This window comes from Rhododendron vialii, chromosome 9a (genome assembly GCF_030253575.1).
Source record: "Rhododendron vialii isolate Sample 1 chromosome 9a, ASM3025357v1".
Taxonomy (NCBI): Eukaryota; Viridiplantae; Streptophyta; class Magnoliopsida; order Ericales; family Ericaceae; genus Rhododendron; species Rhododendron vialii.
The window spans coordinates 40,345,851-40,360,030 of NC_080565.1; the positions used below are offsets into that span (position 1 = coordinate 40,345,851).

Consider the following 14,180-nt stretch of genomic DNA (forward strand, 5'->3'; position numbering starts at 1 on the left):
ATTCTGAAGTGGATACTGTGAAGGAAGGTATGTGACCTCTATTTTGCTCATCTCTGCCTGTAGGTCGACCCCTGTGTTCTGTGTTGTATGATGGGGGTCGAACTGTGTAATGAGATGAATCCACCATATCGAGAAACCTGTCCATCATAGACTCTCGACTGTCGGAATCCATTTCATTTAATCTTTAAATAAGCTGAGCTGCCCTGTCAGATCGTGCTCCCTCGTCAGTATGCCTCTGGGCGTGCATGGACAACGTACTCTAGTGAGGGTGGATAGAGCTTAGCGGAATTGGTCTGTTCACAGAACGGTAAAGTGCAATATCATGAAAGCATGGCAATCCGTGTGTCCTTTTGATTTTACAAAAGCAAAGGCCGGCTTCATTATCAGTGCGTTGTGCCTGCTTATGGTACAAGTCCATTGCCTATAATGAAATGCGACCTCTAATTTCACTATAAATGCCTTCATGTAGATGTATGTGTCGTGGAATGTTGAGAGATTTCTGGAACGACCCTTGAATATCCCTGAACTGACTGGTCAACATCTCTTTCTATTTTCTGAAAAGATGTTTGAAGCGAGGACATGGTAACTCCCAAGTATCATTTAAGCCTCGCATGCGCAGACTCTGCCCTGCAATTTAATAATACACTGTATTAAATAGGAAAGTTACATAACGTATTCGTTAGTGCAGAACAGTAAACATTCAATGACTATAGGAAAGTTACCTTTGGCTTGAATTGCTCCCGATGTGCATAAATTGGTTTATATATGCTGCAACAAATCGCTCTTTGTAAGGACCCAACCATATATCCCAAAGGTATTGTATGTCATTAGAGTATTGCTCAAAGTTTCCGCACATGGCATTCCACCTCTGTTGCAAAGACATTGGTGTCGATGAATGAATAAGCAACTGCCATGCCTCGGAAAACTCGTCCCACCTCGTACCAAGCATAGCGCTGCACTTCTTCATTACACACTGGTTTATGTGCCAAATACAAAGGATGTGATGTGCCAAGGGAAAACATATTTTCATGGCGCCAAGAAGTGTCAGATCCCTATCTAAAACAACCACCGATGGCAACGCTGCCCCGTTTCCAACCATCCATCTCTTTAAAGTATCCAATGCCCATATCAGTCGCTCTTTTGTCTCATTATTCAAATATGCAAACATAAAAGAGTAAGTTTTCATTGTGGTTGTGATACGCACAACTTCCAAGAGTGAAAATTCGATACTCATTACTCTTATACGTCGCATCAATAATCAACACGGACGAAAAATTAACAGATAGCTCTAGGCTTGTAAGATGAACCCAAAGAATATCTGTGATTTCGTTGGTGTGTTCATTTGTAAGATAGTTGTAAATGTAATGTTTCTCGTTTAATTCATTCAAGACGTACCCAATAGGAGATAGACCCCCCAGTTGCTCTTTCTTATACTGTGCTTTCACATTGTAAATACTCCTAATTCCTGTACTAATTGACGAGTCTTGTTGTCTTAGCAAATTAAGAATTTCTCGAGGCGCGGTGCTGCTAGACATGTCACGAACTAATTGTTGCTGGATTGGGGTCAACCTTGACGGATACTCATGTCCCTCAAACTTTCCGCTGGTTCATGATTATGAAAACCTTTAACAACCTTCAAACTCCACATGACACCGTCTGGAGGTTGTGGTACACCTCGCAGCTTAAACGGGCAATCACATTTCTTAGTTCCAGTAATCCTTTGCATTGAATGCCCTTTCAATGACGGTCTATACAATCCTCCCCTTTCACAAATAAGAATGCACTTTGGCATCTTGTTACCCTTTATACTAGCAGATTTACTTATAACAATCACAAAACCATTTTCCTTGCCAACTCTTCGCGCCCAATCTACCATGACAGCTCTAGTTTCAAATATCTATAACAAAAAAAATTAATACATATAAGCACAATATAATATCCCGTATATTAAAAATATGGATTCTTGCATGTAAGTTTTAGGTGGCATATAAGTGAAGGTGTGTGCACGTGGGAAGCTGATATGCTTGAAACATGATTAAGAATTGATTGTTCCGTTTGGTGGGGGGATTTTCTTCGGCTCATAAGGACCTGTCCGTATGCTATTTTACTGTTTTGGTATAGAAGTTAATTTACAGGGGAAAAAAACACACTTCCAAAGAGGATGTGTGTTGTGTAGAATAGCAACATTTCTTATACATTTTCAAAAACGTTCCAGTACTACTACAATATGGCTTGGTTTAAAGATTTCAATTCATTGTGGCGGATACTTTTTCTGCATTTTTCACTACTAGAATAATAGATAAAGATAACACTCAAAAAATTAAAAAGATCACAGTTTTAAGAAAAGTGTGATAAAGAAATATGGAATGAGTTTTTAATCTCACTTTGTTAATAAACCCATAGTAATTAATATTTTTTTATCACAGTGTTGGTAGAACTGTGATTGTAATTACTTGTTTCAATCACATTTTTTTTGCAAACATGACAAAATGTATGATTTATTTTAATCACGTTTTGTTAAAGACGTGATAACATCTTCTTTTTTTTTTTGTTTTAACAAGAGGTGGCAATTTCAATCTATATTTTTTAACCCGCTCAAATCCGTCCACTTATAACTCAACCAAATTCGCTCATGTTGTATAATGGGTTGATATGAGTTGAACCTATATAAACCCATATATACATGGGTTGATATGAGTTGAACCCATATAAATCCATATATACATGAGTTTATGTGGGTTAAAAATGGGTTGAAAATAAAACACTCATACTGCCCTTTTATCTGATCGAAAAAAAGAAAGTCTCACATTTCACACTAGCTACACAAATCAGCTCCCACGTGTCACCAAAGTCTCGCATTTCATTTCAACACATATTATATCTGTTTGCTTCAAAAAAAGTAAGAATTGCTTGATTAATGGAGTATTTTATTTACGGACCTAATTCCTAGTATTTTATTTATGGACCTAATAATTCCAAGTTTATTCTTATTCTGCGTGCTACTTAGCTTGTGGGCTTCCGATCGATGTTTTCTATCGAGATGCATACAATATTAACAAAAATAAGTAACAAATATGTATAATAACAACATTAATAACTAACCTGATCAGTCATAAATTCTGCTGTGTAATCATGCCCAACGTAAGAGCTGCTCTCTCCACAAGGAACATCATTCGCAACATCGTTCCCAACTGACCAACTTTCCGAAAATGAAAAATTGTACTGCCATAATATTCTTTTATGAATTACGAAAATGAAATCAAAATAGAGGAAAATTATGATGATGTGGTGAATGAGAGTAAGTATGAATATATAGACCAAGGCATATAGAACTGAATATATAGGCAACTGAATATATAGGCCAACGTTCTGTCGAATTGTTGCAATATGCAACAATTCTATTAATGTTGCAAGTTCAACTTTGAACCAAGTACCTACAACCTTGAAGCAATCACCTGCAAGCAACGTTGAAGTAATCACTTGCTTAAGTTGCAGAACCAATTACCTGCAACCTTGAAGCAATCACCGGCAAGAAACGTTGAAGCAATCACTTGCAACTTAAGTTGTTGAACCAATTATCCGCGTTTTTTTTTTTGCTTTATTTAATTAATAATGTCTATACTCTTTATTTTTTTCTTTTTTATTTATATAAAATTATTTCAATGTTTCGATTTTCAATCCGGTTGAATCGATAGAAAGATCTTATTTTTTTTATCATTTTATCTTCAATAGTCATAATGAATTTTTGGCTTCGCAGAATCAAATATCTCTTAGGGCTAATTAACGAGAGCCTTAGAGTTAAAATATAATTATTGCTATTTAGGATAAAATGATAAGGAAACTAAAATCTTTCCACCGGTTCAAACGAATTGAAATTTAGATCACTTAATTTTTTTAACCTTTTTAAACAGTTTATATATTAAAAATATAGTTAAAAATTAAGTGTTCCAAATTTCAATCTGTTTGAACCAGTGGAGAGATTTTAGTTTTCTGATCATTTTATTCTAAATGGCCATAATTAAATTTTGACTTTAGGGCTCTCGTTGATTAATCCTAAAAGATATTTGATTCTACGACTTTCTTAGGCCTAATAACGAGAGCCTTAGAGTCAAAATTTAATTATGACCATTTAGGATAAAATAATAAAAAAAAACTAAAATCTTTCCACTAGTTCAAATGGATTGAAATTTGAAACACTTTAATTTTTTTAACCTTTTTAGACAGTTTATATATTTAAAAATATAGTTAAAAAGTTAAGTGTTCCAAATTTCAATTTGTTTGAACATGTGGAAAGATTTTAGTTTTCTGATCATTTTATTCTAAATTGCCATAATTAAATTTTGACTCTAGGGTTCTTGTTGGTTAGCCCTAAGAGATATTTGATTCTATGAGATCAAAAATTTATTGTAACCATTAAAGATAAAATAATAAAAAAAAAAGATCTTTTCTTCTATTCAACCGGATTGAAAATCGAAACATTAAAATAATTTTAAGTAAATAAAAAAGAAAAAAAATACAGAGTACAAACATTATTAATTAAATAAAAAAATAACAGAAAATGAGTTCGGATATATTTGGGCCATTTTCGATTTAAGAGGGGGGGGGGGGGGGGGGGGGATTTAAGAGGGGGGGGGGGGGGGAGGGAGAAGAGGTAACCCATGTGAGGGGGTGTCTGACACATGGAGGGGGGGGGGGGGGGGGGCATTAGTAATTCGCCTCCCATTTCCCTGACTGACCGCGAGAGGACACAGACGTACCCACGGTTTATTCATAGATTTGTGGACCTGAATGCTCCTAAAGCCAACCAAAAAACAGGAGGAAAGAAAACAGAAAGTCAACACACACAGTAGATTTGTGCACAGATTTTATTGTGGGATCCATCACGGGTCTCATACAAATTATTCTAGCCGTTTATTAAATGTAAAACATTTTTTCAAGGGTTTCCGTAAAAAATAATCTCAATCCGATACCTATAGGTTCTCGATCCAACCATATAACTTTTTATTATCCGAAAATCTGAATGAAAAGTTAGATGGTTGGATGAAGCACATATAGGTATCAGATTGAGGTTATTTTTTACAGAAACCCTTAAAAAAATGTTTTACATTTAATGAACGGTTCGGATGATTTGTGTGGGGCCCGTGGTGGGCCCCACAATGAAATCTGTGCACAATCTTTGCACAAATCTGTTGTGTGTAGCAGGACTCGAAAGAAAAAAGGAAAAAAAAGTAGGGAGACCTGCTAGAGGTACCGATGGTGAGTGCAGGAAAATCGTACCGACGGCTGCATTAGACAGTCTCCGGCCACTCTACACACGTTGAATGTCATTGATTTTCGCACTAGGACCCTCGTTTTTTCTAATTTAAATTTTTGGACGGCTCGAATCCGCCGTTCGATAGCTGGAGGCAGCCCGACACGACCTTAGGTACGATTTCCCAGCGCCGACCGTCGGTACGTATACTCCTCCTCTCCCCCTCATCAGTGTCCAGTAACATTTTGGCATTCAGGCCGAGCAAAAAAAAAAACATTTGGCATTCAGAAAGAGAAGGGTTCATCGTTATTCGTTGGGAGAGATCGAATACCCCTTTAGAAAATATGAATGTTTGCTGCAGCACATGGGGCGCCCATCATTTTGGATTTACGCGGCGCCCATCATCACTACTCGGTCGCACCCTGCCTCGCGGCGGCGGCGGCGAAGTTGCTCAGGGCCCACCAGTAGTAGGAGCCCGTTCCACGCCTTCTTCAGCGACTACTACGACCACAAGTGCATCGACGACACGTAGTACAGCAGCAGGATATATTAGTAATACAGAGGAGGTAGAAAAGCTCCAGAAAGGGATAGCCGAGTTGTACGACGAATCGTCACGGGTATGGGAGGAGATATGGGGGGACCACATGCACCACGGCTTCTACGATCCAAACTACAATACTAACAAAAACGACAACAACGACGCCCGTTCCCTACTTTCCGACCATCGATCCGCTCAGATTCGTATGATTGAAGAGTCTCTCCGATTTGCCGGTGTTTCAGGTGACAACTGGTTCTATTCTCTCTTTCCCTCTCCATCTGCAATCTTCATATGATAAGTAGAGTACAATGAATGCGCTATAACAAATATCGGTACACAACTGGATTCGCTTATGCAGACATTCTTTGTTTGTATTTCTGTGTCCTAGAAAGTTAGTTCGTCAGATATTACTGGTAATAAGTGGTGACACGTGTTACTCAACTAAGAATGGAATATGGATGATTACTTGTTTAGCCCCTTGTTAACTGTATGACCGTATATTTTCTTTCCTTTGTTCACTCCGCGGTTGTTCAGTTCAGTAGAGTAGGTTTAATTTGGCACCCTAATTAGACGCACTCAGGCAAACTTTAAATATAATTATAGTTGTTGGCGGATGCATGGTGGATGTACTGAAGAAGATTTTCTTATGTTTGAAAAAAAAAAATGATCTGGGTCCATCCCTCTGTATCTTTTGTATCAATTCATTTTGAAAATCATAGGGTCGTTCTCATCTTTCATTGCTAACCTTTGGCTGGCTGTCGCGATGTAGTTACAGCAAGAGAGCAGAGCAACGGTTTGCTGTCATTTTCCTTGACAAGCTAAAGTTTTTTGGACTGTCTGTTTGTCTACCCTTAATAACTAATTACTTCATCAGTCATCTCTATCTGAAACTGCTGTTAGTGGTTTTGATGGCCTTATTTTCCATTGCAATCTGTGTTCTTTTTGGTTCTTGCGAGACTCCTAATCAGTTGTTCATCCGTGTCGTACTGACTCACTTGTCCCTATGCTTCCTCCTGTGTACTCTTTGAACTAGTTTAATGTGGTGACACTAGAACAATTTGATCTAGCTACCAGGCATCAAAAGAACCGCCACATAAAACTGGCGGTTCATCTTGTTAACATTAATTTTCCTTAATTTCCTTCTAGCCGTTATGAAGTTTTTTGGGGCTCGATATTTTTGCGGTGAAAAATGTCAATGGTTCCCTTATTAGAGGATTTTATTTATTTTGATCTCCCATTCTCTCTCTTTGTGGGTGAATGATGTGTTTTACTCCTGGGCCTGCATTTAAATGGAGGTTAAGGTGCTTGAGTTTAGTTTGATCTCTCCTGCTCTCTCTCTCTCTCTCTCTCTCTCTCTCTGTGCGCGCGCGCGCGCGCGTGTGTTTCTTTCCTGTGCCTCTGTGAATGTAGGCTACCTTTTCGGCAGTTTTTCTTTTTCTTTTAGACTTCCATGTTGAATAATGAATTTGATTGCAGAAGACCCAATGAAGAGACCTAATAATGTTGTCGATGTTGGGTGTGGAATTGGAGGCAGTTCTAGATATATAGCAAGAAAATATGAGGCTCAATGCCAAGGCATCACCCTGAGCCCTGTTCAAGCCCACAGGGCTCAAGCTCTTGCTGCTGCCCAAGGATTATCAAACAAGGTGCATGGATTTGAAATTTCTATTTGCTGAGTTTAACATACTTTGAGCTACTTGAAATAGGAGAAGAAAGCTATTGGATTGAGTAAGCAATGCCTGCTTGAGCTTTGAGGGAGGTTTATATCTGTCGAGTATTCCTTGGATATCATGCTCAATCATGACTAGAAATTAAGAATCCCAAAAAGTTTGTCACATAAATACTTCAAGAAATTCCCAATAACAATATGATTATTCAGTTCATACCATGCTTATTTCCAACCTGGAATTTATTTTTGTTTCTATATATATGATAGAACCTGTTGAGCAAGTGCTTACAGTCTCTGTTTCTATTTTCTTTTCTTGAGCTTTAGACAAGAAGTGCTGTGGGTAATTTTGTAAGGTGAACAATTAGCAGGTTTCCTTCCAAGTTGCAGATGCTTTAAATCAACCATTTTCCGATGCACAATTCGATCTGGTATGGTCCATGGAGAGTGGTGAACACATGCCTGACAAAGCAAAGGTTAGATCTCACTTACTCTATGTTATCTAATTGTGCTACATGGTTTTAGATACATGCTTTTAACTCCAAGTCATCGAACCTAAGTTAGTGTCTTTTTGTTTCCTTCCCGCTTTTGTGGTATTTATTTCAGCTGTCTCATGATTATATTCTATAACTATCGAACCTATAGTTTGTTAATGAGTTGGCTCGAGTAGCAGCACCGGGAGCCACAATCATAATAGTAACATGGTGCCATAGGGACCTCTCCCCTTCGGAGAAATCTTTGCGACCAGAGGAGGAAGATTTATTGCGGAAGATTTGTGATGCTTATTATCTCCCAGCTTGGTGTTCTACGGGCGATTATGTGAAATTACTTGAGTCTCTCTCTCTCCAGGTGCTGACTTCCTCAATTTATGATCTCATTTAGCAAGGATCAAATGATTTCAAATACTTTCAAGAAGTACTTATGCAAATATGTTATTGTTGCTTAGCAAAATAAAATAAAAAATAAAAATGTTAGTCTATATTAGCGTACTTGGTGCGAATATGAATAAGATGACACGTGTAATTACTTGGCTATGATTGGCATTTCTGTGCGCGAACACATACAAGTCAATGAATTTGTGGTGGACTTCTTTTTGTTAGGATATAAAGGCAGCAGATTGGTCGGAGAATGTTGCCCCATTTTGGCCTGCAGTAATAAGGTCAGCATTGACATGGAAGGGCTTCACATCATTGTTGCGAAGTGGTATGGCTAATTCAACTTCACCAGCATTTATAAGGAATGCATTACTGTTTATGCTTTGGTAACTTTTTGAGACAATTTATGTTTCCTTTTTTGGGATTTTTTGCCTTCGTGACTGATGAACTTGATCAGGATGGAAAACCATAAGAGGGGCATTGGTTATGCCATTGATGATCCAAGGATACAAGATGGGGCTAATCAAGTTTGCTATCATTACATGTCGGAAGCCTATGTAGTTACGGCAAATATGATGGATGTGGAGCGGAGAGGAGGGAGGGAGTATTACCCTCACTTCGGTAACATTTTCTCTTTGGAAAGTTTCAGGTGGTACGTTATCGTCTATAAGCAACAGGTGTGGTTCTAGTTATCACTCCTGTAATCTCTTATCTATGGTGAATTCGAAGGTGCCTATGAAAATGTTGTTTGTTATGCCCTATTTCAGTATTTGCCAAACCATTTGGAACTGGAGTACTAGGGTATGCAGACGTTATCAGTAATAATAGTTCACATTCATTTCCTGCCCGGCATATTCTGTTCAATTGTTGAGATAGGATATTCTCTTATTTTAATGATTAAAATAGGGCAATGATTTTCACACTCTTTTTTTTGATGAGTGCACTCCATTTCATGTCTTTTAGTGAAACTTTTATGTGTAATTTTTTACTAAAAGACAAGAAATGTAGTGCATTCATCAAAAAAATGAGTGCAGAAATCATTACCCTTCAAATAAGAGACAACCATATTGGGAAATTTAGAAATAGTCCCTCTAGTTTGCATAAAAGTTTAATTTTGTCTTTCTAGGTAGTACTAGTTGTGTAAATTTTATCCCTAGAACTTACATTTCGTCTTAATTTGGTGCCTCTCGCCTGATAGGGTGATTGGAACAGATGGAACTAATGGGCGAAATTGTCATTTTCTCCCAGAGGAATGAAGTTTCGAATTCATGCAAACTAGAACCATTTCTAAACTTTTACCTCTGACACAGTATGAATAATATATTTCTCATCTCGATTACTTTGTATTGAATAATCAACAATTATTGAGCAAAATAGAAATTAGGGAAAATTAGCTATAAGTATGGTAAAATAGTTTTCATTTAGGGTAAGAACAAAATAGTTTTTAGTGGAGGTCCTTCAACTTTTTGAGTTGTTGACCCATGAGGACAAGGTCAAAACATGTTTTCATGGACAAAACTATCCTAGGGTAGGGTACCCTACAAACACCCTAGAATAAGGTAGGGTACCCTAGGGTTTAGGCACTTTCATAGGGTTTTTAAGGTGCATTTTCTTATTATAGGGTTTTAGTGATTGGCACTTTCATAGGGTACCTTAGGATTTTAGGCACTTTCATAGGGTAGTCTAGGGGTTTAGACACTTTCATTAACTTTCAATTATTAATGAACTTTCACTAGTTTTGTATAAAATGTATTTTAGTAATCATGCAACACATTTGTCCTTATGTTTGATTGCAAAACGTGCATGTCTTTGAGCTCAAAAAATATAAATATGAGAGATTTTTGGCTAAGTCTTCCATTAAATTATCGTTGTATTACATATTACAAATGTATTAGGTAATTGGAAAGGCAGCCCTTTAGTTAAATGTCTTTGTATCGTTTTCTTTTTCAATAGCTTTATCTTGAGTTTTATGATCTCCTTATTTTCCTTCACTCTATCCAAAAAAATGTTCAAAAACCATTTTAGTTACTCTTGTAATTGTTGATTAAGAAGTGGAGGACTTCTGAATATTAAGTAATTAAGTGCAATTTTGACTTGGGAACGATGTTCCCCGTTCCAGAAACATTCTTAAAAAATAAGCAGCTTATTTCACATTTTTAAATTAAAAAATAATGTAAATAAATTATTATTATTTTTACACCATATAAAAGATCTCGATGAGATCTATCAAACAAGATCCATATTAATAGAAAAATTATTTGCGTAAATACGTGATTTTTGAGCTTGAAATTGCCTTCTTAAAAAATAAATACTTATTAGGAGTTCTGGAAGGGGTAAGTCAACTCACAGTTCCAGTACTGCTAGCTTAGGTTGACCGCATTTGGGGTCCATTTCAGTGGCAGAAATCCTATAGATACCGACGGTTTTCATAGGGAAACCGTACTGACGGCCGCGCCAGGCCGTCTCCGGCCATCAGACGGCCGATTCGAGCCGTCCAAAAATTCTAAATAAAAAAAAACGAGGTGGCCCACGCGAGAATCGATGACATTCGATGTGTGTAGGATACTTGATCTAAATATCCTATTTTTCGTATATATACATATATACACGAAAAATAGGGTGTTTAGATCAAACACCCTACACACATCGGATACCGTTGATTCTTGCATGGGGCCTCCTCGTTTTTTTTTAGAATTTTTGAACAGCTCGGACCCACCGTTTGGTAGCCGGAGACGGCCCGGCGCGGCTGTCGGTACGGTTTCCCTACGGAAACTGTTGGTACGTATAGCAGGGTTCATTTCAGTGGTGTGATCGGAACCTTTTTTGACGAGACTGTTAATTTGCTAATGTTAAAAAGAGGTTGCTTCGGACTTCATGATGCTTTGTAGGGATATATGAAATTGCATTGGAATTTTTAAGTGTTTTTGCATGAGTGATCTAATCAATGAACTCCAAAATAAATACACTTCAAATCAATGAATTGGACCCTGGAGTAGGCCAATTTAACTTTGCAGCACCGGTGTTATGTGTTTGTTCATAACATTATCTCCAGATTTTAATGCACTCGATCACTTAATATTCAAGAGTGCTTCACTTCTTACTTACAGAATATTACAAGATGACGAAATATTACTGAACAATAATTTTCTTTTTAATTGCGTGAACAAAATGAGCTTGTGAAAATCATGATATGACCATTGAAACCAAGACATTTAACAAATTGGTTGCTTTTTCGAATTTCATAATATATTTTATAATACACCTTAAAAAAATAGAGATGAGAAATATATTGCGTATGATTACTATATTTGCATGTTCCAGTCAAGTCGTCAACGAAATGGATGAAATTGAGACAATATAAACAATAGAGTTCAAATTGAGACAATTAGTAATAGAAGGATGAAATCGATATTTCATACATACTTAAAGGACAATTTCGTAAATTTATCCAAGTTATATCCATTGCGCGATGGCTAAACATACATACTCATGCCAACTCAATGTTGCTGATTGTGTTAATCTTCACTATAATTTATTATTTGTCTTATGAAAATTCAACTCGTAGCTTGCTAATCAACTTCACTGGCATTTTGCAAAATTCATATCACGTGTCAAATTAAACTATCACACTTCACACTACTCATTTATCCATTCTTCGCCTCCGTGCATTCAAAAAATCTTTAAATGGTTTCGATATTATTTCCCCATCCCTGATGATTTCATTAGGATTAACTTTTTGATCCCTCTGCTAACCCATTGTAGCCATATTGCTATTGCCTTCATACCCAATTGCACTTCTTCGTATCAATGTAGCAAAGTATAATCTTTGTATGAACTTGTGTGCCTTAGCTCGAACCATTGTTGCCATCCATAACTTAGCCTTCCCTTGACTCCATCTCTGCTCTCATTTCAAATGTTGTTTGTCTCTCTCTTGTGAAAGTATGATCATTAGAGCTGAATTGTCTAGTTGTTTCGCTTTTTGTAATATTACATTGAATGTAAAAACCTTTTTCTCAAATGTGGTCATAAACTTTGGAACTTTTGTAGTAGTCTTATGGTCCCATTGGTTAGAGCGAGATTGCATCTGACTTGTTACATAAGAATCAAGGATTATGTCATTCTCTATAGTTTCATAATCTGGTTATATCGCTAGTCGACTCGAAGTTTAAGGGCTGAATTGTTAAAATTAGAAGTCAAAGATGTGAAGTGATATTGAATTTAAAGTAAATGACGTAAGATATTACTTGTTTTTTTTTATGCTGTTAACTATGTGTTTACACCAAGTAGAGATGTAGCTTAATGGTTGACACCTTAAAATCCCATGCATTAGGCGGTTGTTTCAAACTCCACCCACCCCATTCGCAATCCTTAGGTTGGAGTAGAGTAGTTTTCTTTAGTTTTTTTTATTAAAATTATGCTTACAACGGCTAGAAATTTTGGGGGAAGCTTATTAAGGGGAAGTGATAATGTCAAAACTATTTTTGTTAGTGCCTAAATTTTAGTGCATAAAAGATTTATACACTAAAAATGGTATAGGCCTTTTATGCACTGAAATTTTGACACTTACAGAAATAATTTTGACATTATCATTATGAGATCGTAAATGTGATTGTGAGAAGTAGAAAAGGTTGTACTGTATTATCAAAAAACTTATGGAAGTTAAGTGTAATTTACGCACTTTTAGATAGGGTATTGTCGTTTCGTGTCTCCAAAGTGTCTGGTGTGAGAGGCCTGGTTGAATGCGAATGTCGAGAGACGATTTTAAAATTTGAAAACGGAGAGAGAGAGATAGAGAGAGAGAGAGAGAGAGAGGGGATAATGGCATCATCGACAAGAGGAGGGAGAGGAGATGTCAAGGGCTTCTTCAGGCAAAGGAAGAAGAGCGGCGGCATCGCTAAGCCAAAAGGAAAGAAATCCTCCCCAATACACTCTGCGGCCTTCGGATCCGACGTCGCTCAACCTCCTGCTGTCCTCATCTCCCATGCTTCTCTCGATCTGACTGGTTCTCCCTCCCTCTGTGTGTGTGTGTGTGTGTCCGGTGCATTTATTGATTTCTTTTTTGTTTCCGAATGTTTTTTTTACCGCCCGAATGTTCTTCTTTTCCGTATAAACCATCTTTATTTCTCTTTATAATTTGACTTTGGTTTAGGTTTTTCAGTTAAGGGGCTTTGCACAATTGTAGTTACTACTATTTACATAGAATCGTCTCGTCTGTACAGATGATTACGATGATAACGAGGAAATGTTGAGGCAATTCGACATGAACATGAAGTATGGGCCGTGCCTTGGGATGACAAGACTTGCTCGGTGGGAGCGTGCCCACAGTCTAGGTTTGAACCCTCCCAAAGACGTTGAGCGCCTTTTGAGACAGGCTAAGGTCCGCTCCGACTGCTTGTGGGATGCTCGTGTTTAGCTTATAGCTTAGCTCTCACCTTACCTATTGTGTATCGGCTGCTTTCTTACCAAGTATCGTGTTGATGTTGTTAGGGATTTCACTGTTTCAGCGAAATCATGTTGTTTTTCTTTAAAGAAAGTGTCATGTTGATGTTTCGTTGAATTTAATTTGCTGTTGGTTGATGTCTATCCAAGTTTCATGCCTTTTCAGTTCATGTGACCTCCTAATTGCTTGGGGTGTACTCTCTCTTGCTTTCCATTGGATTTGCTCTGAAGACCAATTGAAAGGCACGTTCAATAGTGCTGTTTAAGCGAGGTGTTCCACGTGACGTTTTTAATGAATATAACCAGGTGTCTCTAGGCATCTTGACTAATCTTGGGTCGTCAATCCCGTTGTCCATGGACACGTGGTATTGATTGATACTCTCTGCATTTTTCTGCTGGATTGTGGGACTG

At 37.4% G+C, this 14,180-nt stretch overlaps 3 protein-coding genes across 5 annotated transcripts in view; 2 read left to right on the forward strand and 1 right to left on the reverse strand.

Annotated features, from left to right (window-relative positions):
* LOC131301497 (uncharacterized) overlaps positions 1-10,174 on the reverse strand; it is a 57,718-nt gene extending 47,544 nt beyond the window's left edge. Inside the window, exon 1 of the mRNA XM_058327841.1 lies at positions 10,165-10,174. The gene's annotated coding sequence lies outside the window, so the exon portion shown is untranslated. The remainder of the gene's footprint in view (positions 1-10,164) is intronic.
* Positions 5,244-13,688, forward strand: LOC131301495 (gamma-tocopherol methyltransferase, chloroplastic-like). 3 transcript variants are annotated; one of them, XR_009191304.1, is made up of 7 exons: positions 5,489-6,031; positions 7,266-7,435; positions 7,827-7,931; positions 8,101-8,304; positions 8,556-8,658; positions 8,788-9,007; positions 13,550-13,688. XR_009191304.1 is itself a non-coding variant. In XM_058327835.1 (6 exons), exons 1-6 carry the CDS (start codon positions 5,596-5,598, stop codon positions 8,889-8,891), a joined length of 1,122 nt encoding a protein of 373 aa, XP_058183818.1. In that variant the 5' UTR covers positions 5,244-5,595; the 3' UTR covers positions 8,892-9,177. The 3 variants fall into 3 exon arrangements, 2 of the variants coding, with proteins under 2 accessions (XP_058183818.1, XP_058183819.1); XM_058327835.1 differs by lacking the exon at positions 13,550-13,688 and having other exon boundaries at positions 5,244-6,031; positions 8,788-9,177; XM_058327836.1 differs by lacking the exons at positions 8,101-8,304; positions 13,550-13,688 and having other exon boundaries at positions 8,788-9,177.
* On the forward strand, positions 13,035-13,939 carry LOC131301499 (uncharacterized). Its single transcript, XM_058327842.1, has 2 exons — positions 13,035-13,332; positions 13,550-13,939. Exons 1-2 carry the CDS (start codon positions 13,149-13,151, stop codon positions 13,741-13,743), a joined length of 378 nt encoding a protein of 125 aa, XP_058183825.1. The 5' UTR covers positions 13,035-13,148; the 3' UTR covers positions 13,744-13,939.
* Positions 13,940-14,180: the final 241 nt, after the last annotated feature.

Coding starts and splice junctions, on each gene's coding strand:
- LOC131301495 (XM_058327835.1), top strand. CDS start 5,596: ATGAATGTTTGCTGCAGCACATGGGGCGCCCATCATTTTGGATTTACG. Junction 8,305..8,555: donor TTGAGTCTCTCTCTCTCCAG/GTGCTGACTTCC, acceptor TCTTTTTGTTAG/GATATAAAGGCAGCAGATTG. Junction 8,659..8,787: donor CACATCATTGTTGCGAAGTG/GTATGGCTAATT, acceptor GAACTTGATCAG/GATGGAAAACCATAAGAGGG.
- LOC131301499 (XM_058327842.1), top strand. CDS start 13,149: ATGGCATCATCGACAAGAGGAGGGAGAGGAGATGTCAAGGGCTTCTTC. Junction 13,333..13,549: donor TGCTTCTCTCGATCTGACTG/GTTCTCCCTCCC, acceptor TCGTCTGTACAG/ATGATTACGATGATAACGAG.